Raw genomic sequence first — 27,313 nt, forward strand, 5'->3', positions numbered from 1 at the left:
GGTTAAGAGTGTTTGTTTAGGTTTAAGGGGTTACTCCAGGAGGAAGTGAAACTGAAGATTGTCAAAGCTGTGGTTTTCCCAGTTATTGTTTATGCTCTTCCTGTATTTGGGGGAAGATTGACCCTTGAGGGTGCGGTCCTGATTGATAGGTTACAGAACTCTGCTGTAAGATTTGTGTACGGCCTGAGAAAATTTGATCACGTTAGCCAGTATCGCCGTACAGCAAGGATCCTCCCGATAAAGTACATTTTCAAACTCCAGGTGGCTTGCCTTGTTCACAAGGTGTTGCTGACGGGAAAACCCTCTTACCTCAGGGGGATGCTACAGACCCGGGCTGAGATTAGGGACTGTCACACTCGGCAGGACGCCATGCTGGAGGTGCCCAGGGTCAGGCTGGAGATGGGGAGGAATGGATTTCGATACTTTGGCCCCCAGATATACAACAGTGTCCCTCACAGTCTAAAGGGTTTATGGATATTCCTCGTTTAAGGACAATCTGAGACTGGCTTTGGAGGAGGAGTGTTTCACCTCTAAATAGCTGTGTAATGTATTAGATTAGTTTAAGTTAGGTTAGATTAGTTTAATTTTATATTTCTCGGATGATGATATATATTTGTATGTGCCTTGATTAAAAATGTATGACTTCAGTTATTTTGAAAAACAACAATGTAATGTTGAAAATCGCTGCAAATAAAGACGTTATTATTATTATTATGATTTTTAGAACAACTTACATTAGGCTTAAAAGGTAAATAGGTCATTCTTGGGAAAACACAGCTACTAGTTCCGGGTGCTTCGATGTCTGTATCTGGTGTAATATTTTCTCCAACAGCTGACTTTAAACTAGGTGTCAATGGTTTTTCAGTTGTCACGTTACGCATTAGGGGTTAATTCAGTAAAGTTTAAAGAGGCACTGAAATCCTTAACTTTGCAAGAAGAATATTTTTTATATTCAGAATTTTGTAACTTTGCAGAAGAGTAAATAGATTGTTAGTGTTTTTTATCAATCTTTCTTTTATTTGTGTTTTAGTTATTATTTAAAATTATAAATCTAACACTAACTGCACATATTGAACTGCACACTCTTAGCAGTTACCTGGTTGGGCTTCTTGCCTTTGTCGAGGTCGGCCATGAACGCAGATGTACGTAGATCCTTGACAAGCCAGTGACCGGGCTGCGTGTAGCTGCGGCGACAGTCTCTGCGGTACAACACCATCAGCAGTGTGTGGCACGAATGGAACAGACCATTGCTGTTTTATACTTTTCGGTTCTAAACAGACAGACAAATGTATGGTACTTTAAACTTGTTATAAGTTCCAAAATTCGATTCTGTACAATTCTTACTACATGTTTTGGGACGAAAGTCCCATCATCGGGTATATAGAACACAGAAGTCAATGGAAGTCAAAAACATGTAAAAATGATACATAATAAAACACAAAATCAATAAATAAGACACATTTACGATAAAAAAATTTAAAGTACATATAGATGATGATGGGCCTTCCATATACCCACAACCATGAACGCAAAAACTGAGGGTTGAAGATTTTGTCACCCCTGCTTCCTGATTCAATCATATCTACTAGAGCAGTGGTTCTCAACCTTTTCAACACTGCGACCCCCTTTTTAGGTTGAGAATTTTGGCAACCCCCTTCTTGTAACATCGTAAAGTAAGCCTTTGTATGCAAAAAAAACAGCAATAATTAGTTTTAAAAAATATAAAAAACACTATTCAAAACTATATAAAAACGTTAGTGAGCACTAATTTCTTAATAATTAATAAACAATCCGGTAATAAATGTAACGAAAGTAATTTTAATCATTTTCAATTCTTCAATATCAAAGCAGGCAATAACTGTGCGCAGTGTATTTACAGAACTGATGCGTGGTGTATTTAAAGCCGCGGAAACAGCCTGACATGGAGCTGCGCGCGCAGCCATCGCACGGCGCAATTCGTCCTCCGACAAGCCACTGTGCCAGTCGACTGCCTGACGTCTTGAGAAATAGTGCGTACTTTGATCTTCAAATTGAACACTCACGTTTTAGTATTAATAATGGATAAGTTTTTAAAAAGAGAAGCTTCATGTAGCAAAAGTAGTTCCGAAGTCTCAAAACCAAAATGCCGAAAGTATGATAATGCATATCTACAGTTTGGTTTTACTGAACTTGAAAACAAACCTCAGTGTGTTATTTGTAGTGAAGTTTTATCAGTTGAAAGCATGAAACCTTCAAAAATGAGGCGTCATCTTGAAACTAAGCATTCTGCGCTGAAAAACAAACCAGTCGAGTTTTTCCAGAGAAAACTGCTGTCCCTTCGCAGTCAACAGGTAAATATTAAAAGTCATACTGATGTTAGCAAAAATGCCCTCAAAGCTTCGTACGAGGTAGCGCTAAAGATTGCTAAAGTGGGGAAGCCACATACCATTGCTGATGAATTAATTCTTCCCGTCTCAATCGATATGGTTTCAAATATGATTAATCCTCAAGAAGCTGACAAGCTAAAAAAAATCCCACTATCAAATGACACTGTATCACGACGAATATCAGACATGGTGAAAGATGTTCAGAACCAGCTAAAGATGCAAATAAAAGAAAGCACGTTTTTTTTTTTCGATTCAATGCGACGAATCAACTGACATTGCTAACTGTGCTCAGTTTTTGTGTTTTATTAGGTATGATTGCGGTCACTCTATTAAGGAAAATGTATTATTTTGCAAAATCTTTGCCAGACCATGCCACAGGTGAAATTCTTTTTAAAGTGTTCATTGAGGCAACTGAACCATTTGAAATTGATTGGAACAAATGTGTTTCAATTTGTAGTGATGGTGCAAGAGCCCTTTCGGGTAAAAACAGCGGATTGATTGCCAGGTTGAAAACGTTAATGCCAAATGCAAACTGAATGCATTTTTTTTACATAGACAAGCTTTGGCAGCTAAAGGAATGCCGGATGACTTGCGTCAAGTTTTGGCTAGGCTATCAAAGTTGTTAACTACGTCAAGGGTCGACCATTGCAGAGTAAATTACTTGAAAACTTGTGTGAAGAGGTAGGAGCCCTGCACAAACATTTGCTATTCCACACCGAAGTGAGATGGCTGTCTCGGGGTAACGTGTTGAGTAGGCTGTTTTTATTGAGATCAGAAATGTTGCTTTTTTAATGGACAGTAAACATGAACTTTCCCATTTTTTCAGCGATGAAAAATGGTTAATAAAGCTTGCTTACTTAGCTGATATTTTTTCTCAACTCAACATTTTGAACTCATCCCTACAAGGACCAGAAACAACTATTTTGTATGCTCAAAGACCGAGTAAATGCATTTGTAAGAAAACTTACTCTTTGGAATACAAGAATAAAGGATGAAGACTTTGAAAAATTTCCAACTTACACAAGAATTCAAGGAGTATGTCCCAAGTATTGGTGACACATCCATTGACACATCATCTCTCTCATTACTCATATCATCACACCTTGAAGCCTTGATGAAGCAGTTGAATGATTATATTCCTGTTAAAGATGCAAGTGGATCTGTGTGGATAACAAAACCATTTTCCGAAAAAGCTGTTCAAAAAGCTGAATTGAATGCTGGCCTCCACGATGAACTGATAGATATATCAAGTGATCAGTCATTGAAACTAACTTTTGACGATGTTTGTCCCGACAAGTTTTGGCTAAGTATAAAGAAGGAACACCCAGAATTGACCAAAGTAGCATTGAAGATTTTGATACCTTTTTCTACTTCTTACAATTGTGAAAAAGGATTTTCCACAATGGTGAATTTAAAAACCAAATCAAAGAATCGTTTGGCACTGGAAAATGATATTATTTTGTGTTTGACAAAAATCAACCCAGACATTCTACAGTTAGTTAATTCAAAGCAAGCTCAAGTTTCTCATTAAGTGATTCTGCTGGAATTAAAAACAAATGTATTTTTTGCAATGTATTTTGTGTAGTGTGCCTTTTTTAGAATAAACAAATTTTGTCTCACAACAATAAGGCCTACGTTACGATACAAGCGGCGCGGCAGGCACCATCATTTTTAGCAGCGATGTTGAGTCATTTAGAGCTCCATTTGTTCCTTTTTGTTAATTATAGTTGTATTTTAAAATAGTATTGATTAATTGTAAATTGATTAAATATACTTATTGTATTTAACAAGCGGACTCAACTCAGTTTCTAAATAAGTACATGGTCGCTTCATTTGATATTCGCCGCTCATATGGTACATATGGCCTGAGATTTTTAGTTTTTTTTTCATTTATCACCTATCTTGCGACCCCCCCAGACCTGTCCCGCGACCCCCAAGGGGGTCGCGACCCACCGGTTGAGAACCCCTGTACTAGAGTCTTATAAGTAGTTAGTAAAGTATTCATGTGACCAAGGATCATATTAAGAATATAATGGGAACTGAATTGAAATTTTTTGTTTAGTATCACACTATTGGTGTTTTTATTTTGAAAACGTTTCTATATGTCGTATTCTTCTATGGTGTCAAGTTTCCTAAACCACGTGGTGATGAAACTTCTCACAACCTACTTCCAGATGAGCTTAAAAAGAATCCAGGACTCCAATGAAAAACCTACCTCACCAACTGGCAACTTTATCACGCCTTTTACACAGTGACAGAGGCTTTTCGTTGGAGGGAGGGTGAATTTGTACGGACTTGATAAACAATGAGTCAAAACAAATTTTGACACTATGTTGATTACATTGTCAGAGTAATTTTTATGTAACCTGATTGGCACTAACTCTAAACTTAATTGTAGACTCTTGGAGCAATTGGAAATTCTTTAAATATTATTAAATATTAATAAAAACACAACTTTTCCAAATTGTTTATTATTTCGGGCGAGGCCTTTCAAAACCAAAGGTTTCATCTTCAGGCAACTCCACAAATAAATATTTACATATTGTTTGTTAAAATTAATATTAAATTAACATATGGTGTAAAATGTAAATACAAAAATTTTGGAAATATTTCAGCCAGTATGAAAAAATTATATTTGACTAGAGTTTAATTTTTGAATAAATTCAGAAGAAAGAAGATTGGAATTTTCAATAGGGCCCTCTTCATTGTTCATGAGTTTTTCTTTACTTCTGTTTATGTATAGTGTTTCCCAAGCATTCAAGTTCATTGGTTTTGTTATTTCTTTTATTAATTTTAGATTTGTAATTGATGTTTTGTGTCCTGATTCAATGCAGTGCTTGGCTACAGCAGATTTGTCAACTCTTCCATATTTTGTGTGTGATAAATGCTCTTTAAATCGTGTTTTTATTGTTCTTTTTGTTTGTCCAATATAAATTTTGTCACAGTCATTGCATCCAATTTCATAAATTCCCGATTTACTATCATTTGAAATTTTGTCCTTAGGGTTTCCTAAAATTTGGGATAATTTGTTGCTTGTTCTGTGAGTGACAGTTTTATTTGTATGCTTTTTAAAAGTTTTGCATATTTGGTTTGAAAAAGTGCTGTATGTTGTGCAAATAAATTCATGTTTTGTGTCTTCAGGTGGTCTTAATGTTGTCTTATCTTTTCTACTTTTTCTTTTTAAAGCTTGTTTTAGTATATTGTCAATGAGTTGTGTAGTGTAACCATTGAACATAGCAATAGATTTGATGTAATTTAGTTCTTTCTTGTAGTTTTCTGTTGAAAGTGGTGTATTTAACAGTCTATAAATCATTGAATTAAATGTTGCTCTTTTTTGTGCAGAAGGATGGTTAGATTCATTGATAATGAACCTATCTGTATGAGTTGGTTTTCTGTAGATATCAAATTCAAATTTTGTTTCATTTCTAATAACTAATACGTCTAAAAATGGGATACTATTGTTTTGTTCAATTTCATATGTAAATTTAATAGTAGGGTAAAACGAATTTAGAGTTGTGATAAAATCTTGTATGTTTTCATTTTTATTAAATATTGCAAAAATATCATCGACGTATCTTATCCATTTTCTTGGGAAATATGTCATTTTAGATTTGGCTGTAGTTTCAAAATAGCTCATAAAAATATTGGCAATAAAACATGAGAGAGGATTTCCCATAGCTGTTCCATCAATTTGGGTATAATAAGATTCTCTATATTGGAATGTGCTCTGATTCATACATAAATTTATCATACGGGAATATTCATCAATTATTTCCTTTTGTAAATTTTGAGAAGTTAACCAATCTGTAATTATTTTAATTGTGTCCTTAATAGGAACATTAGGATAAAGCGATGTTACATCAAAAGAAACGAGATATTCATCTTCATATAGAACAATGTCTTTAATATATGAAGATGAATATCTCGTTTCTTTTGATGTAACATCGCTTTATCCTAATGTTCCTATTAAGGACACAATTAAAATAATTACAGATTGGTTAACTTCTCAAAATTTACAAAAGGGAAATAATTGATGAATATTCCCGTATGATAAATTTATGTATGAATCAGAGCACATTCCAATATAGAGAATCTTATTATACCCAAATTGATGGAACAGCTATGGGAAATCCTCTCTCATGTTTTATTGCCAATATTTTTATGAGCTATTTTGAAACTACAGCCAAATCTAAAATGACATATTTCCCAAGAAAATGGATAAGATACGTCGATGATATTTTTGCAATATTTAATAAAAATGAAAACATACAAGATTTTATCACAACTCTAAATTCGTTTTACCCTACTATTAAATTTACATATGAAATTGAACAAAACAATAGTATCCCATTTTTAGACGTATTAGTTATTAGAAATGAAACAAAATTTGAATTTGATATCTACAGAAAACCAACTCATACAGATAGGTTCATTATCAATGAATCTAACCATCCTTCTGCACAAAAAAGAGCAACATTTAATTCAATGATTTATAGACTGTTAAATACACCACTTTCAACAGAAAACTACAAGAAAGAACTAAATTACATCAAATCTATTGCTATGTTCAATGGTTACACTACACAACTCATTGACAATATACTAAAACAAGCTTTAAAAAGAAAAAGTAGAAAAGATAAGACAACATTAAGACCACCTGAAGACACAAAACATGAATTTATTTGCACAACATACAGCACTTTTTCAAACCAAATATGCAAAACTTTTAAAAAGCATACAAATAAAAACTGTCACTCACAGAACAAGCAACAAATTATCCCAAATTTTTAGGAAACCCTAAGGACAAAATTTCAAATGATAGTAAATCGGGAATTTATGAAATTGGATGCAATGACTGTGACAAAATTTATATTGGACAAACAAAAAGAACAATAAAAACACGATTTAAAGAGCATTTATCACACACAAAATATGGAAGAGTTGACAAATCTGCTGTAGCCAAGCACTGCATTGAATCAGGACACAAAACATCAATTACAAATCTAAAATTAATAAAAGAAATAACAAAACCAATGAACTTGAATGCTTGGGAAACACTATACATAAACAGAAGTAAAGAAAAAACTCATGAACAATGAAGAGGGCCCTATTGAAAATTCCAATCTTCTTTCTTCTGAATTTATTCAAAAATTAAACTCTAGTCAAATATAATTTTTTCATACTGGCTGAAATATTTCCAAAATTTTTGTATTTACATTTTACACCATATGTTAATTTAATATTAATTTTAACAAACAATATGTAAATATTTATTTGTGGAGTTGCCTGAAGATGAAACCTTTGGTTTTGAAAGGCCTCGCCCGAAATAATAAACAATTTGGAAAAGTTGTGTTTTTATTAATATTTAATAATATCTAAACTTAATGTTTATGAAAAAAAATATTATTGACTATTGACATGTTACAATCATGAAATAGCACAATTTTGGTTGTGGAATTTATGTTTACCACTGAATGCAATACTACATTTGATTACTAAAGGAAAATTTATGTAAAATAAAAATAAAATATGTTGATAAAAATAAATTCTTACCAAAATAATTATTCATGATGCCCGTGAATAGAAAGTGGTTGAGGAAGCTGGACATTGAGATGTAGTCATTCAGTGTGAATGGTTTCTGTTGCTCATACATTTCAATGTCATCAAGAATCCTGCAATAAAAACATTACCAATTCATTAGTCTATGAGTAATTAGACCCTGTGAGATTTCATGTTGCTCTTTTGCTCTGTCAGACAGTGTTATAATAGTGTTGTCCACATCATCACTGTTTAACGAAGTCCTTGTAAAACTATACGGAAATCATTAGTTAGGAGAAAAAAGAGTACAGATCCCAGTACTGACCCTTGTGGAACACCACTTTTAATAGGTGACTAATATTGAAGCATTTATACAAATTTGAGCACCTATTAAAAAGCAGATACTGGACAAGTTTGTAGAATCTGTTACCTGATTTGTCAACCAATACTGCAACGTTTACACATCATCATCATCACTAATACTTTAAGACTGCAACACTTTTTGAAACTTGATCAAACTCATTATAAAATGACAAAATCATAAAGGATCTGCTTTATTTGCCTTTTAAATCTACTTTCTACACAAATATTGATCAACAAAATATTGTTTAACCCTTTGAGTAGTACGAGAAACTGCTTCAAAATAGTAATGACGTTCCAGAACGTCAAATGAAAAACAAGCCAAAATGAGTAGTGACGTTCCAGAACGTCATTTATTCTTTGTTATGAAATTGTTTTTTTTTCTTTCGTTTTTGTTTTATTTGCATCCATTTAGAACCATATAGTTATTTAAAACTGATTTAAAACCAAACCATAGTTGGTAGTGTAATTTTTGAGGCAGAATAATCGGCAAATAAGACATTATTATCAACCATCTTATTTCTCGAGCGGACAGGCCGGGCCGCACACGCCATCTGTTAGAAACAACAACTACTCCTGAAGGTCAAGCAAGGAAAGCTCAAAAGCGGTGTTATGTATGCTACAACACAACCACCCGTGAAAAGAAGAGGAAGGATACCACATTTCACTGCCCATACTGCAATGTAGCATTGTGTATTTACTCTTGTTTTGAGGAATTTCACACCAAAAAAATTTGTAAATCACCTGTAAACCACAAAAAATGTAAACATTCCCACTTTTGTACATTTTTATTTGTAATCAATTTTAAAAAAAGAATACGTTTCATGTGTTTTTTTTTTACTCCTAGGTTGTATTTTCATGTTTCAGCTGTTACTACTCCTGTGGAACAGAACCTAGTGACGTTCCAAGACGTCATTACTCCTCAAAGGGTTAATCACCATTCTCTTCATGAAAACATTGATTTAAATATCATTTTTTAATATTTAAAAATATATTTTACACCTTATCAATCAAAACGTTTGTTTCTCTCCTCATACTACTGAAATAAAACCAGCAAAATTTGTACTTATGTAATGCAACCTAAATACACAGAAACGAATACAAACGGAGTATTATGTTTCTGCAACGGCTCATTAGGTAATACAATATTCATGGTTCAGCGACCATAGTGGTACATATTTATTTTAAGAAGTAACCTTGCAATTCCTCTGATATCTGATATAGTCTTTTCAGTGCTCCATTTCTATATGAGTGAAGTCTAACACTCCAGCTACTTCAAGGATTTATGATGAGGATTGTGTAGAACAGCTATATGAACATCAAAGAGAGAATAACCACCGGATCCTCAGAGGTTACGCTACGTGAGTTAGGTATTCCTCCTACCTGTCCCACAGGTGTTGAGAGGTTAATATATCAGGTGTACTGACACCTAGTGATCATTTCATGCAATCAGCAAACAGTATGAGAACCTCTGTAACAGCATCGAATTCTAGACGCTGCATTACGAGGAAGGTGAACTGGGGAGCTAAACTCAACGTTCATATTAAATTCCCACTATGGCTACGTTATGTGTAGAAAACTTGGTTGCTCCAAAGCGCTTTGGGATAGCGTCAGTAACATCGTAGTGCACTCAATTGTGCACCTGATGAGACAATGAGAATACCAACTCACCTGTATTACACTTTATCTTTGATTCTAGGTGTCTCTGATGTTGAAACGATGAAAATATTTCGTTTTAAGCTTCTTCGTTGACAACATTTCTTGGATCTCTTCAGACGAACATGACTCCAGATTCCAAGAGTCAAGTCTGTAATAGCATCAGATTCCAGACGCTGCATTAAGAGGTAGGTGAACTGAACTGTATAATATCTTAGAGAGGTCCAGATCCCATACTGCTGATAAGTACGCTATGTTACTCACGTTACATAATGCGTCATGCAGTCGGCGAACAATATGAGAATGTTGAACTCTGGAGCAGAACCCTTGGTGTTGACAGAGAGCAGGTTGAGGAAGGGCTTGAGACCACAGTGAGGTCCTAGCGAGGTCAGAAACCTCCACAGCTGATAGAGGATCTTGTCTTGGTAACATAGACCTACACACAAGAACTAGAGATGACTAAGAGTATCTTGTACATAATGAAATAAACATTATAGAGATATACACTTTTGTTTGTTTTAGATAGTGGTAAAAATTAAAAAACAGAAGTCAAATTTCACTTCTGCTGATGACAGACACCTTGCTAGTTCACCTTGAAAGAGGATGCTATTTTGATAATAATAGTAGAATGAATAAAAAGTAGATTAAAAACAGTTTCTTACACACTATACAGTAAATTTAAGAAGTATTTGACATTTACTAATTAAAAGATACAAATCCGACATCTATGAATACCAACAAATTACTTTAGTTTTAAAGAAATACATTTTTAGATTGTTTTATCATAGAAATACTGTTACAAAAGAAAATTCAACAAACTCGGTACATACCAGTCAGTATATCTAGACGAAGCTGAGTGAGTGTGTTGAGTGCAGTGTGGTAGAGAGTGCAGATGAGTGCAACTTTGGTCGTCTCAGGACTACCCAGCTTGTTGCGCAGTTGTTTTGCCGCATTCGCTCTGTTTGTCCTGGCCTCGAGGGCACGTCTGAATGATGAACATAAATCAACATTGCGTGTATCGGAATTATTATTGCTGATTAAATTACTTAACCTATTTTATAGGATATAAAATGTGGATCCATTTAAAATTTGAATCTATTTGAAACCCTTTCCACTAGAATGTTGCCACCCTGGTGATATTGCTGGATTTCACTTCCAAGAATTTCATGGTTTCGGCGACATCGTACATCATTGGCTATTTGATATCAATATGGCATTATTATTATACACTGTATTGCTCTAACATGTCAACCTAGTTGTCAGCTTAGCCAAAGCTGTTTTAACCTTTTGGGTACCAGACAAAAAGTTTTCATTGTGTCCAAGAAATACCAGTGACTTTTACCCAAGGATTACCGAATAATATTGGGACTCTTTTTAGGCTGTTGTGCACTATTTTACATTTTTCATGTAACTCCTTTTTTGTAAAAATTAATGATTTTTTGAACAATACATAAATTTTGTAACAGGTGAAATACTATAATATTTTCCCTTTATTTAAGTAAGAAGAAATTCTAAACAAAAAATGTCAGATGCAAAATGTTTGATTTCACTAAAAAAATACAGTGATTTATTGGTTATATAATAAATAAAAAATTTTTAGAACACGGTTTGATTATTTTTTGCACATTTTAAGTTGATAACTTGTAGTGTATTTACAATAACAAATGTCAGTAAAAATTTAAAAAATATAGTATATTTGATTTTAAAAACAATTAAATTAATTTTAAAAAATATAAAAATAACATCTGGAACATATCCAGATTTAATATCTGAATTTCTTTGCATATCTGATTATCTGGATGTTGGTACCCAAAGGGTTAAGCTTGATATTTATTAAATGTAAATTATGTATTTTTTTCAGCTTTGAAGTTGTATTGTTGGAAAAATGTTTAAAACCACACTATAAGCAGCTGAAAAGGTTTCATTATTTAAATGAAAATTATTGTTAATTTTTCTATTTATTTTTAATAATTTTCATTAATTTTAAATTATTACTATGTAAAAATGTTCTGCTGCTACTAACCTATATCTACTTTCAAACAGAGTATGGTAAGCCGTTTTTTTTATATTTTTTTATTTTCTTTATTTTTTTTTTTGCTGACTTTTCTCGGATCTAAGTATATCAATACAAATAAATGCAAGTTCAATGAAACAACAGGGTCAGGAAATTTGAGTGGAAGGGTAAAAAGATTTGATTCTTGGTATGGAGAATAACTATTCATCAGACTATGTACTCCATACATGATCAATATTGTATTTTGATTCATCAATCTTATGTTGTTGTAGTAACTTCAAAATTAACCAAAATAATATGTACGACTTTTCAACTTTATAATCTGCGAGCTAACAGTTAATTTGAATCATTAACCCTGTTTTATCAATAATTCAATAGCGGAATTCCTGTGTTAGTTTTGGTGGAAGTCAAAATAAGAGTATCAAAAGAGTTAATATGAAGTATTAAGTTCGTTCATTGGTCTGAGACAAGAAAAAAGGTTGAAATAAACACTGAATGAAAACATGATAATCAGCTGGATGACATTCTTAAAAAATACAAGTGAGATGATAATTATTTGGTAAAGTAAAGAAAATTATTTGGTTCACTTCAGTTTTTTTTCATTAATCTGTATTTAAGCCCAATCATTCAACAAGTAGTCAGTATTACTGTCCATAATTTAACCCTTCCCACGTCATAGACGGATATAATAGAATGGCAGACTTTGACCAAAATGCCAAATACAGTTATATCCGATATTATAGATTACATCTCTTGCAGAGTTTTTTATTTCACAAAAAGCCTTTGAAATGCCTGGAGCACACTTCGTGCTTATTGCGGTTGCCAAGTAAGTATTAATAAATGACCTTCACTCAGCAGCAGCAAGGGGAGGGGAGTGCCCTTTGTCTAACTCCGACCACCTGCTGGTCAGTTTTGCATCTCCTACAGACCCATAACCAAATATATTCGTGGCGTGTATTACTGCTTTCTTGGTTGTCACGAGCATGCAAAAGTGCGCAAGTCTACTACGTATCTCATTATTATTCATCGTGTAGAGGTGTTGTGATTAGTTTGAAATATTTATCTTAATGTAATTAAACTTTTCAGTTTCATTTCATTTCATAATTAAATTGAAATTTATTTGAAATAAATAGTTCTTATTATATTTTTACAACAAATACACTAATTTTAAGTGAAACGCTCTGTTTTATACTTTATTTACTTTTACCTCTTATAATTTAGTTATATTAAAAATTAGCTTTGAACTTAAAGAAACAAAATTGTTCTACTTGTCTTAGCGTTATAGGAAAGTTAATGGATTTATTAGTGGCATGTGAAGGGTTAAAATAATGACAAACTCACTGTTACACCGGTTGTACAGGGTATATGAATTAAAGATTACAAAATGACAATTGCAGGTGACTCACTTGAAGAGGTTACTGCTCGGAGGAGGTGTGGGTGGTGGAGGGGTCTCTGGGAACTGTTCCAACGCCTGGTCCAGAGCGGAGCCGAGCAGTGCTGCCACGACGGGCTGACTCCACAGCAGGAACAACTGGTCCTTCACTTGCGGGATAGCCTCCTGTAGGCCGGGGTCTAGCGACTGGGCGAACCACCCCAGCACCGGGTTCCAGTGGGTCAGGTTAGACTGCTTGGTCGTCACGTAATGCTGGCACGACTCAAGCAGACGTGTTATAACCAGCTAGCACCATAATAATGTTGTTATCAGTTATATCATTATTATATTATAAGAGAAAGTAGTATGATACAATTTTGATTTTAAAGTGGCTTTTGGGATATTCGGATCAGAAAAATATGGATTATGTGACGGTCCATGCACAAACTTGTGTGTCCATAATCCATTTGTCCAGTTATTTCTAAAAATCAAAAGTATAGCTCAGTTCAAGTTTTAATATGCTCAAACAGTTTTTATTACACTTGTAACGGTTTGTATTGTTAAATAAGGAAGAACTACTCATGCATAAGAATTATGTGTTTTAAAATACTTTATTTTTATTTTGCACAGTAATCCGATTCAAACCAAAAAATGAATTACAAATTGTAATGACATAAAAATGCTACTTAAACAGTGTAAGAAACACCAAAGTACTCACAGTGAACATGGGGAAATGAATAAGCTGGAAGGTGGTATCTCGCTGCAGGTATACCAACTGTATCAGGTTGGCCAACAGACACAGGGCGTAGTTACCCTCCAGGGTGTTGAATACTATCCTCATGTCCTGCTCACCACTCAGCAACTCCAGGGCTCGCAGGAGGAAGTCAGAAGACTCCAGAACTCCAAGGCACTGGAAAAGTTTTCACTGATCCACTCACTGTGCATCCAAAAACATTTTTCAATTGGAAGTGATTTCTTAACCTATTGTATCCTGCTACTGCACAGTTTTAACAGAGTTGTGGCTGCTAGCAAACCTTTTAATTTTGCGTTTCCTTGGACAAACCTGGCAAAATTAAATTACGTTCAATATACTGGGACGCACAGCAGAACGTATATACGTACACACGTGTAGGTGCGTGTGGCTTTCTTGTGAGGTCTATATAGTTTTGCATTACAATACTTGTACGTATGTACGTGCATGTGGCATTCTCATGAGGTCTATATTGTTTTGCATTACGATACTTGGCAGCCTGTTTTTACTCCAAACGTCGAGGCATTTCAGCCGGCAACTGTTGTTTGTAAACACAAATATGACTTCACTTAAGTGTGAAATTATTTGATAAAGAAATCAATGAATTATTGACCAATGATTTTAGTGAGTTATGCGACAGTGACCAAAACAGTGAAGTGGATATTTTTAGTCGTGAAAAATTTGACGATTTTGATAAACCAATACCAGGACCATCAGGTGGTACTGCTACTTTTGCTGATCTTTATTTAAATGGGCCTATTTTGAATTGGGTCAACTTGGTTATAAACGAGGTGGTTCAAAATCATAATGTAAGCAATGGTAATGAACAAACGGGAAATGAATCTAGGCAAATACCCAAGCGTAGAAAGTTGACTCGTACCACCTATCCTTGGGTGAATGATACCAACTTTATACCACACATATTTACATTCTGGGCCATGTAAGTAAAATTATGTTTTAATGTTACTTGTTTTTTTGCATGGTTTTATTGATTTATAAAATAAAAACTTACAATTTAAAAAAATAATTATTGAATTTGTATAACTTAATATATAACATTAAATAAATAATAATCAAAATAAATCTTATATGTATATGATATTCCAGGAGCAAATAATAACTGTAATGCACAATAATAATCAAACCCGAGTCAGCATGGGTACCTGAACTGCAACAACCTGGGACTCCACAAGTTAATGAGTCTTCAACCTATTTATCAAATACAACAAAGTTGTAGGCTTCAGCATGTGTTTTTTGTAAGATTTTTATAATTCTTAACCTTCAAAGTACAGTTTACGGGTATGTCCATACCATCGGAATCGTGATAATTATAATGTACAGTAATCCATGTTCTCTTATTTTAGTTCATTGTGTACATTACAAGTCATGAATGTGTAAATGTATTGATTTATGACAATCAGGAAGTAAAATGAAATGCGTGAAACACCAAAATTAAATCAATAACCAGTGCTATTCTTTTTTTAATTGTTCTGAAAATGCGCAGTACAACACAAAAATATATGCATGCGCCACACCTACTTTTGAGGCATTCAAAAATATGTTTACTATTTCTTATTCGATAAAACAGAAAAAATTTAACTTAGCCAGAATTTCAATAAATTAACGCTAATTGTATCCAGGCCAAATTTTCTTCAGCGTTTTAAGGGTTGAAAGTAAATGATTATAAGTTTTTTTAAGAACAAATATTAAAACCAAAAGTGCATCGATCACCAAATTTATTCCCCACATTAATTGGAATGTCCTCACTACATGCCGTACGAAATTTAATGTGCCTTGTAAAATTATTGCGTAGGTTCTCAAAGTGAAGACTAAACGCACTGTTATCAAGATTAGCAGTGTGTACCTCTGGAGCCAACGTGTGCAAGTGGTGGATCAGGGCTGGTACACTGACGATGTGGATGAGAAACATGGAGACCAGCTTGTCCGTGAGACCGGCGGAGATCAGAGGTCTGGTGGCCAGGGTCATGATTGCGGAGAGGGAGACGTGCTTGAGACACACCTTGGAGCGCGCCAGACCCTTCACCAACAGTGCCTGCAGACAGATATTATGTTGAGAAAAAATGCTCAATGTAAAAATAGTGAAAACTGCTATCAGGTATCACCCAGCAGGGTTCACTTATGGCTGGTTTATACCTTCCAGTTGAACCTATCACTGGGTAAAGCAAAAACCGATGTGTCACTTAAATCTGAGCAATCTTATGGATGTCCAGGAGCGAGTTCAAAATTAATTTTCCTATAACTTTTGTTATCAAGCTAAACAAAATGTATATAATTCAATAATGATGTAAGACAATTTTACACGACAAGTCTATATCTGGCTTTCCGTCTACAAATAATCAGGCCAGATAGTCGTTAATAAGTTAACTCCTTGGTTGTTGGGTAAGGCCTAGTAATGTAATGCTGACACTGCGGAATTTTTTCACAGGATAGGATCACTATTAACCTGTTGGATCCCGTAGCCGCACAGTTGCGACTGAGGCAAGTGTGCAGTCGTGGCCCGTTGCCGTACTGTTGCGGCCGTGCGCAGAGCGTTTTATTTTTGCGTTTTCTTCAACTCAATTCGCTAAATTAAATGACGTTCAATATACCGGGTTACTCGGGAGAACAATGGCTTTCTCGTGAGGTATATTTTGTTTCGTGCTACGATACTTGGCAGCCTGTTTTTACTCTAAACGTCGAGGCGTTTCAGCCGGTTGCTGTTGTTTGTACACAATAATTATGGCTTCGCGTAAGCATGAGTTGTTTGATCAAGATATTAATGAATTATTTGGCAGTGAGTTTAGTGAACTATCTGATAGTGACGACGAAAGTGATGTGGATATTTTCAGTCGTGTAAGAAGTGGTGATTTTATTTTTAGTGAACTAGTTCGTGATGCAGACTTCAACCACGATTTAGGTTATCTCGATGAACCAGTACCAGGGCCATCAGGTGATACTGTTTATTCTAATAATCGTCCAAATAAGCCTACTTTGGATAGTGTTGACTTGGTAATAAACGAGGTAGTTCAAAATTATAATCCCAGAAATGACTTTACTGGTAATGAAGGAACTGAATGTAGGCCTAACCCCAAACGTAGAAAGCTACCTCCAATTACCTATCCCTGGGTGAATGATACCAACTTTATTCCGCACATATTTCCATTTGACAGCTCAAAATCTGGAATAAATGCTGATTCTGGAATAAGTAAGGAATCTACAAACCTAGATTTTTTCTTGTCGTTGTTTCCAATGGAATTAGTATCACACATTGTTGAGCAGACTAATCTCTATTTTCATGAAGTCGTTTCTAAGCTGCCCAATGTTTCTAGATCTGAAATTGATAATTGGTACAATACCAATGAGAGTGAAATGTTATGCTTTTTAGCATTGTGTATCCTGATGTCCCATGTGAGAAAAAATAAAATAAAAGAGTACTGGTCTACCGATACAGTAATTCAAACACCATTCTTCGGTCAGGCAATGAGTCGAAACAGGTTTCTAATACTGTGTAGAATGCTGCATTTCAACAACAGTATTGTTACAAACTCTAAAACCTTAGGAAGATTACATAAGATAAACCCTATTCTCTGTTCTATAAACAAATCATTTACTGACAATTTCACTCCTTATGAGAATCTTGCATTGGATGAAACACTTTTCTTGTGGAAAGGTAGGCTACTTTTTCGCCAGTATATTCCTAGTAAGAGAGCAAGATTTGGCATAAAACTGTTTATCATATCTGATTGCAAAACAGGATACGTTCTAAATGTTTTACCATATATTGGTTCTGAAACTCAGCTAAATTTTGAAGACCTCAGTGATAAAGTAGGTATGTCAGGTCAGGTAGTGTTGACTCTTACACAATCTTTTTTCAATCTTGGACACAAACTGTACCTTGATAACTGGTATGTCTCACCCTCATTAGCAGAAGAACTATTTAGTAAAAGTACAAATATGTGTGGAACATGCTTGCCAACAAGGCGTGGTGTTCCAAAAGAAGGCCTAAAAAAATTGAAAAAAGGGGAAACTGATTCACATCATGCAGAATTTATGTTATATGAACGTTGGCTAGATCAACGGGAGGTTAGGGTTTTATCAACAATGCATGAACATGGTATGAAAGAAACTGGTAAACGTGATCTCCATACTGGTCAAAAGATTGTAAAACCCGTTAGTGTTCTGGATTACAATCAGCACATGGGTGCAGTTGATGCAGGTGATATGCAGTTGTCGTTCAACGAAACCGCTCGGAAGTCATTGAAGTGGTACAAAAAACTGTTTTTCCATTTGTTAGATGTAACCATACGTAATGCATACATTTTGCAGCATCAAATGACAGGAAAAATTCCTCAACTATCAGAATTCCGTAAGGAATTAGTGAGAGAAATCATTGAGAAACATTGTGAGATGAAAAAAGACAAAAGAGGAGGTCGACCTTCAGCAAATATTACACCACTTAGACTGACACAATGTCATTTCTTGGAGCCAATTCCAGCAACTGTAAACAAAGACAGGCCCAGGCGAAATGTCATGTTTGTGCCAACACGACCAGAAGACCACAAAGAAGGCAAGACACTTACTTCATGTGTATCCCCTGCAATGTGTCTCTGTGTGTACACCCATGTATGATGGAATACCATACTTATAGGAACTTTTAGGCCTAAACCATACTCTGGACCATGTAAATAAAGTTTTGTTCTAATATTATTTATTTAGTTTGTTTATCCTAGTCTTATTGATTTATAAAAAATAAACTTACACTTGGAATCAAAAATATATATATATATATAAATTTAAATATGTATATTTGAATTTAGAAATATCAATAATATGAAATAAATAAACATAAAAATAAAACTTAAGAGTATATGATTATGCAGATGCAAAAAATAACTATAATGCAAAGTAGTAACCAAGTGCCAGAAAAAACCCGGGCCAGCAGATGCCCCTGTGCTGCCATAACCCGGGACTCAACAGGTTAAAAGTTGGCCTAATTGTGCTACAATAAAATAATCACGCTCATTACCATCGATGAACAATAATATTCCACACTCAAAATAAAAACAACTCCACGAATAAATGGTGGAGAAGCACAAGTAAAACTCTGTTTGCTGGTCTTGTAATAGTTCCAACATAATTCGTCAAACTTGGACCTGAAGAACAGTTCTCACTGAGGCAGTTATCTCTTACTGATTTGATTATTCACTAAAACTAGGGACAGTTTCACACAAATGCATGTATAGCAGTAAGCCATGTGAGTTATGGTTCTTTGAATACAGTTTGTTTTAAAGAAAAGCAAAACAGAACGGACGAAGCTTAGCTAATGATGCTCCTGTGATACCCAATGGTAACTAACTTCTATCAGCTGTCCTGTTGTGCATCTTCCCAACAATAGTTTGAGAGCATTTTGCTACTCATATTGATAACATTTGCACAGAAAGAAAATTTAGCATGTACCATCCAAAATACTCTATAAAATAATTTGTATCTTCTCTACTAATTTTACTCTATCTTATAATTTAATCTACAATTATTAATAGAAATTTATCTAAAGTATTGTCAATTCTCAATGAACTGTACTACAAGAAATTAGTACATCAAGTCAATTAGTCACCATAAACTATATTTTTACTTACCATATTTCAGTGCAGACTGATGTACTTGGACTTTATTAATGATTATAAAATATATTACTTTTATATTATCACATGGGAAATAAAATGTAATTAATTTAATGACATTCTAAAGAGGGTATATATTGTAACCCATTTACAAGCAGTTATAACTACTTGCTTTTTGCATATAATAAAGGTCACTTCCATATAATTGTCACTCCTTAACCAAATTCATCGGAAATCTCCTATCATTCTTGTGTCTTTTATACCAATCACCATGACTACGTGTTAGACCGATGGCTGGAGGCTTTCACAGACTAATAATGTACATACTAGACTATGGTACCTTAAGTGTTATGTAGAAGCCTCGCATGAACAGGTGGCCCATGATGTTAGCGCATAGCTGCGCCATGCCGGCACGAAGAGGTGCCATGTTAGCGGCTCGCAGCAGTGCCCACGTGTTGGTAGCAGTGAAGGACACCAGAGTGTGCAATAGCAGCAAAATACTACGAGTATCTGACGGCACATCCGGTCTCAGACCCTCCAGGTATTCACAGCACTTCCAGAGTATGTCCTACACAGCAAACAGTTACTTAAACTTCAACCGTTGATGATTACCCAGGATTGCAGATAATTTGTAAAATATCATATTAAACACATAAAAATTACTATTATAATTTTTTTTATTCAAACTCTGTAATTTGTAATTACTAAATTGGTCTAATCAAATCAACCGAACCAGTTCCATAAATGATAACGTGTATATAAATAACTGAAAAAAATAGTAATATTCAACAGGAGAACACTAAGTCAATCTTGTGCTTCTGGGCAGAAAAGTGGGTGCGTAAATGAAGCATTGCTGTAGCATTGGCTGGGTAAATAACGTCCTTCAGATGATTCACCTTCCCCTTCCCTCACAAACCGCCACCACTCCCAGGAGGGTTCACTTCTGGCTGGTTTATACCTTCGAGTTAATCGCACACTGGGTACAGCAAAAACAGATGCATCACTTAAATCTGGGTAACCTTATGGATATCCAGGAGTGGCACATCACTAGCTGTGAATTTCAAGATTCTGAGGTACAAGGGTAATTCGATAGGTCTAGACCGGTTTGTTACCTAAGAGTGAAAGGTTCTTGCCGGCCTAGACATAAGGCTGTGCCACCCCCTGCCTGCTTTGACTGGAGAGGCTGGTTCAGAGCTGGCTTCTCCTTCTAACTTGGGGACATGACTTGAGATTAGTGCCCTAAACTTTTCCTCATCAATCTCAACAGGAGGCGGCCTCTACTCCCAACCTTAACCATCCAAAATATCCTGTTACTCCGGAAGCTGTGCAAACGTCCTTATAGAACTAGGTGCAATTTTCTAAGCTTCTTGTCCTAAGATAACAAAAAAAACTGCTGCCATGAAAAAGCCTACTACTGCGCTGCACCACTTCAATCAACTGCTATTACTCATCTCCCCCTCTCCTACGTTCATTTCCAAAGCATAACTTACAAAAATCCTTTTGTTCGTAATTCATTTCCCCTACGCACCCATTCTAATAGGTTACTTTGTGATATAATTGTGTTAACCCCCCCCCCTTTATTTCAGTTAACCAGGGTTTAAGTGTAATAAGCAAAAATAAATCAATTCCAAAAATTTGAAGTTTTAGATCTTACTTCTGTGTTTGTATCTGTTAAACAGTCGGTCTCACTCAGTACTGAGCCGCAGTTAGGGTGTTAACACAATTAGATTATTGGAATACAACAAAAAAGGACATCAAACACTGAAAAATATACTCAATAGTAAGAATGTCATTATTTAACCAAATTTAAAGGTATGTTTTACGTAAAAACCCTAAAATCTGCTTATGGTGACCAGTCTCACCTTAATATGAGCTATCCAGGAGATGGCGAACTCTTTGTTCAGAGCCACTCCTACGTAGCTGACTCGGCCGTTCTCTGCCTCCAGGCTGAGCACCAGGTATCTACAACATTTTTCAAAAATTTTAAAAATAAAGTATTTGCAAACATAACTAAAAAATGTTTAACCATTACATAAAACAACATTAATTTCTAAAAATATATTTTTCCCTTTGGTGACAAAAACAAACAGAAGTACTTTATATGTGTACTAGAGAAAATACAATAGCTGAGATCAGCAAGCGGTAACAGTGTTTTCTTCCATTTTTAATATGACATGCTACGTATAATACCCTTGTACTCCTATTTGCCAATAGGAAAAACAATTCCATACGGAAGAGAAATGGAGAAGGATTTCACCTGTGCAGACATTAAAATTTGATATTTTACCTTCCTTCAGCTTTAATAAATAAAATATCAGAAACTGAACTTATTGTTATCAAACCAGGAACATTACCATTAATGGAAAAATATCCTGATGCCACCACAGTCACACCCTTCTCTACACTCATTTGAAAATATACTAAAAAAAATTACAATGTGAATGTTTTCTCAAAACTTTACGCACCGGTATAAGTAATAAATAGCAAAACAAAATTAGGCTGAGTATTCTTAGTCCTGAATTAGTCAGGTCTGAAATAGGCCTGCTTGAATAAAAAAAAATCATAGGTTAAATAAGTAAAAGATGAATAGAGAGTTACCTGATTTAACATATCTTCGACCAATTAGTCATCCTAACACAATTGGGCATAAAGCTGACTGAAACGAGCAGACACATTATTGGCTCTGCATGTCTCGTTACCAATAAACTCGGTGTTTAACAACAACTTATGATTTGGGACTTTTTGTGAAAACTAATAACTCATTAAAAATGTAAGAAGATTTGTAATTTATTTTTTTAATTTTCCAATAGCACGTTTACCTGCACAATTTATCAAATCTATCCTTATCCCGTTCTTTCTTCCACACCATTAGAAATCGCTGGATGATTCTATACATGTGGAGAGATGGCTTCAGGTCTGCCAACTTCACCTCCTCATTTATAGTCTTCATCTCGTTGTCATACTCCTCCCTGAATAAAATTTAACATTAAGATGTGAACAAGTTGTGCAAAAAACAAGAATCCACATTTCACACCTTCCACATTGTATTAATTGAACAAGCCGCTCCCAATACTTCAACCAGTACTTCATAGAATATATCTTTTATGTCATGTGATCTCACATATAAATTTTACAAATCCTACTTCAATTCGAGTTAATATTTCTTTACTCTTGAACAACATGAACAAGCACAATGAATGGTGACACAAAAATAATATACTTAATTAAAACTACAATCACAGTCACCATCATAAAATCTTTATTGGGATTTAGCCTTGAGAAGTGTTTGATATAAGTAAAACACTTGTCTTACACACATGCAAAACAGTCACCTATTGCCAACTTCAGGACATTCAGAAATTTACAAAAGTGCCAAAATTAATCCTAATGTATTATGAAATGACAAAGATTTCATAATAATGGCAGGTGAAAGCGACAGTCAATAATATAGAATAGCGACAGTCACTATTTACACTACAAAAATGCCTGACTCATCAACAACAATTCTGAATCAGATGTACTCAGATATTCCACAGAGCATTAAATAAACACAGGTTTCACTGATTGCTTACATCTGTGCGTGCTGGTGCATTAATCTGACAATAGTACGTCAATGCAGATGACACACCAGCCACACATAAGAAACTCAAAGGATTGAAGTGCAAATCAAGTTTTAAACAATTACGCCTGAAAAATTAATGTCAGTTAAGTGGAATCAATTTGGTAAAACTTTTGTTTCATAAAAGTTTAAAATATATGTTTCTCAGTTGTTAGAAACTTCAAGAACACAAAATGTATCATTTCTTTCCAAAAGTTACAACCATAATTTAAAATGGTAACAATGATATATTATTTACAGCCTTTACATAATGATTAGTTTAGTTGCAGATTTCACCCATTTGTGTGAAAAGGTGTCGTAATGTTATCATTTCATATAAAGATGTTTAACAGATTTATTTAAAGATAATAAATAATCAATAAACTGTAACAAATTTAATTAAATGATGAACAAGCATGGCAATTACATACATGTTGTAAAGTTTTTGGTAAACGCATTTTACAAAATATTTCAAATACAAATCCTTATTGGTATGTACGTTACATTTGAAATCATTACAATTTAGTAACCTTATTTTATAAAGAAACCGCCAACAACTAAAATACTATGACACATTTAACTTACAGAATGAGGAGACGAAACTGACACCTGGCCAGCCACCCACGAATGTGTGCCTGGATTGTGATTGCTGCATTCTCTTTCTTCTTCTCTAACGCTCTTTCTTCTCTTGCAGCTTTAGTCTGTTCTAGGAAAGTTCCCTTCTGCGACTCTGGTTTAAACATTTTCCCGAATCAATTTCCTGGAACAAGATAAGAATTGTCATTGTAGCAACACACACCCAAGAGAGTACCAAGGGGCAGGAAAGCTACATAGGATAGCTTTCTCCAACAGCAAAGCTCTTGTAAAAGATTGGGAAAAGAGGATAAGAAATTGGAGTATAGCCTCAGGATTAAGACAATAAGAATGATATTAGGAATGTTGACAGGACATGACCCCCTAAGGAAACATCTTATGAGGGTGGGGCCTTAGTCAGACTGAAGAATGTAGACTCTGTGGAGAAGAGGAGGAATCAGCGGAGCATATTTGGCTAAACTGTCCTGCCATATCAAAAATTCGGAAAAGACTCCTGGGAGCATATCTCCTCAGCTCCAAGTACATCAGAGAACAGATTCTGAGGACACAAATATAAGTAAGGAAGGGGCAAAGGTCCCTTTTAGGGCTAAGCGCGGGGACAATCAGTCTTTTTCCCTCACTACAAAAAAAAGGAGCAGGAAAAGTACTTGGAACTGTCTAGACACAAAATGGCTGAAACATAATTACTTTAATTGATGAGATTTTAATTGAGCAATTAATTAGAATATGGTTAATATTATTGGGAGAGCTTGTGTCTGCACTATCTGAGGTGTTGGACTTTGCATCTGAGCAAGAGTTAGTACAGGTTCAAGTGCTGTGTGTGACCGAAGAACTTTTTATCAGTAACTGTACAGTAATGGATCATCTCTCCCACTTACTTTGCTTGTTAGGTTCTCCGCACACATCTATAGTCTTTGGGGAACATGCAGAGTAAGGCTGAAAGATCAGACTCTCCTTTAAAAAATTATGGATCTCATAATAATTAGGTTATTTAAATTAATTGTTAAAGCCTAAAGGATTTTTAAATTTATAGTAATGATTGTTGGAAGCTATGTAGTAATTGCAGTAAAAGCCGACAACTTAAGGACTAGTCACTGATTTAAAGTTGTGGTGGAGAAACAAGATATTTGGAGCATTCTAGGTGATTCGTCTTTATATATATGGTTAATTGTTTGAATGCTTTCCAGGCATAACTGAGAAGTCTGGTGAGTTTGGGTTGACCGGGGAGCATGTAAATCACTCGGGAGACTATGCTATTTTTTCAAGACGGTGAAAAGGAAAAGAATGACAAGAAGAACACTGGAATCTACAGTAATGATCAATTTTGTATTATATTTACACAAGTGAGAAATAAAAAAATAAATAAAATAAAAGGAAATGCACCAATCGCCATCACTTACAAAAGAACCAATTAACACTTAACTGTGATTTTTAAACATTTTCATCATATTTCATTATTTAAGATTAATTATTATTCATTATTATATAAATAATACAATTATTTTGTGAAATGCACGCAAAACATGTTTTGGTTTCATCTACCATCAGACTTAAAAAATATATACTTTTCAAGTCTAAAGGCAGCCTAATATTTTTTATCTGCAGTATTCAATTCGCTTTAACATTAACCTTTTCTCTGAACTCCTGTTAAATTTTAATTTAATGTCAATATTTATTTTTATTCTCTCTTATTTATTTTATATAATATTTAAAACTTGTTTAGTACTAAATCAATGATGGTTTACTAGCTAGTTCATAACAGATTTTTTGCCTGTAGGGGAACCAGATGGATTTACCTAGAATCTGCTTGGTTCATGGTCAGCTTATCAGGGTGGTAAAATTACACAGTAAATTAGAAAACTAGCAAAATTATATAGATCTGTTTGGTACACAATCAGTCAATTATAGTGGGAAAATAAGCCTTGCTTGGTTTGTTAGTTTGCGATAAGTCCTCAAGTTGGTTAAATGATAATTAAAGATGCAGCTGGATTGCTTTATCTACATTGTCATCTATCCATTTGAGAAAATTACTCAGCCAAATATAAAATGATTATCGGTAAATGTTCAAGAGTCCCACTTCACGTGATTTGTTGATAGTTTTTAATTGAGCAGATGCAGTATAATAAGTGTCCAACACTCGAATGATCGATATTCATGACTATCGACTCATCAATATTTATGAGTAAATAATCCTCAGTATTTAACTACTTCAACCAAATTACATTATAGGTGTTTCAAAATTACAGTATAAAAAGTAATAATGTTATAGTGAATAAATAATATCTAGACTACATGTATTTATAAAACATAACAAACGAAACGGTGTAATATTTACTTACTTTTTACTATTTTAAAGGATTAAACGCATCTTTAGACGTTGTGACAAAAAAAACATGAACATAACCACTGTACTTGCAGCCATTACAGATGGGCAGTATTAGTGTCAGGAACATGTTATTCAGTGGTAACCTATTACTGGGATCCTGTTATTTAAATAACAGGTGGGTTGAATGATTTGGTGTCCTCATAATGACTTTCTGGTCTTAACTTAAATAACACCTGAGGCCATTTTGTGCAAGCAATGAGACTAGGAATAATATTACATTATGGAATGTTATTATGCGATTTAAGTAGTTTTAGATTAGGTTATCGTAAATAGGTCAGTAGTATTAAAGTTAAAGAAACCCTTTACATCATGATCTGAGCTTGAATTTGAATACTATCTCGAGGGATGTTTTTTGCCAGAAATGTGGGGCCACCGAAGACTGCACTGATGGCCAGGGGCATTTCTGATTGGTACTTTCCTGTTCTCAGATCACATCCCAGATCATCGAATTTCTCCGTCAGGTCTATGAGAAGCCTATGAGAATAACAGTAAATAAACGTTACTGTCTTCATGAAGCTAACAAAAAATTACCTAACCTAACTATCTGACTCTTCTAATCAACAGCCACCCGAGGACCAACCACCCATACCTAAGGACCTATCACCCTACTTGAGAACCATCCACTTCACCTGAGGGCTTAACATCCTACCCAAGAGAGATTTCCTTCCTTCAAGGTGGAAGTATTTTTTTAACTTTTTGGATATATAAATGTGGACTGGATCTTGTAAACTAGTTTACATCTGATTAGCAATTACCACTTTAAATCAATAATTTATGAGTAAGGACGCGATCCTCGCACAAAGCTATAATAAATAATTTTCATTTACATTAGGCTTCTTGTGTCAGATCTAATTCAACTATTTTTATATTACATTTTAAAATGAACCAATCTGGTACTTACCACTTTCTACATCAATAAAGTAAAAGTATTTTGCATGCTGTAAACTTGACCTTCGTTTCACAACATACTACTAAACAATTTTGTATATTTACATCGATAAAGTGAACAATACACTAACCTTTGATACTACGCGGCCATTTCATTATTCACTTTGAC

At 34.5% G+C, this 27,313-nt stretch overlaps 1 protein-coding gene across 2 annotated transcripts; it reads right to left on the bottom strand.

Moving 5' to 3' along the window:
- Positions 1-1,069: 1,069 nt before the first annotated feature.
- Positions 1,070-27,313, bottom strand: LOC124372849 (ubiquitin-protein ligase E3B-like). Of its 2 annotated transcripts, none has more exons than XM_046831258.1 (12): positions 27,276-27,313; positions 23,862-24,036; positions 22,498-22,647; positions 21,541-21,640; positions 20,019-20,246; positions 15,922-16,110; positions 14,025-14,216; positions 13,341-13,612; positions 10,751-10,905; positions 10,185-10,356; positions 7,920-8,038; positions 1,070-1,270 (listed from the first exon to the last, which is right to left on the bottom strand). In XM_046831258.1, exons 2-12 carry the CDS (start codon positions 24,017-24,019, stop codon positions 1,086-1,088), a joined length of 1,920 nt encoding a protein of 639 aa, XP_046687214.1. In that variant the 5' UTR covers positions 24,020-24,036; positions 27,276-27,313; the 3' UTR covers positions 1,070-1,085. The 2 variants fall into 2 exon arrangements, with proteins under 2 accessions (XP_046687214.1, XP_046687213.1); XM_046831257.1 differs by having other exon boundaries at positions 27,158-27,305.

The sequence above is a fragment of the Homalodisca vitripennis genome, unplaced genomic scaffold (genome assembly GCF_021130785.1).
Source record: "Homalodisca vitripennis isolate AUS2020 unplaced genomic scaffold, UT_GWSS_2.1 ScUCBcl_4200;HRSCAF=10233, whole genome shotgun sequence".
NCBI classification, from domain to species: domain Eukaryota; kingdom Metazoa; phylum Arthropoda; class Insecta; order Hemiptera; family Cicadellidae; genus Homalodisca; species Homalodisca vitripennis.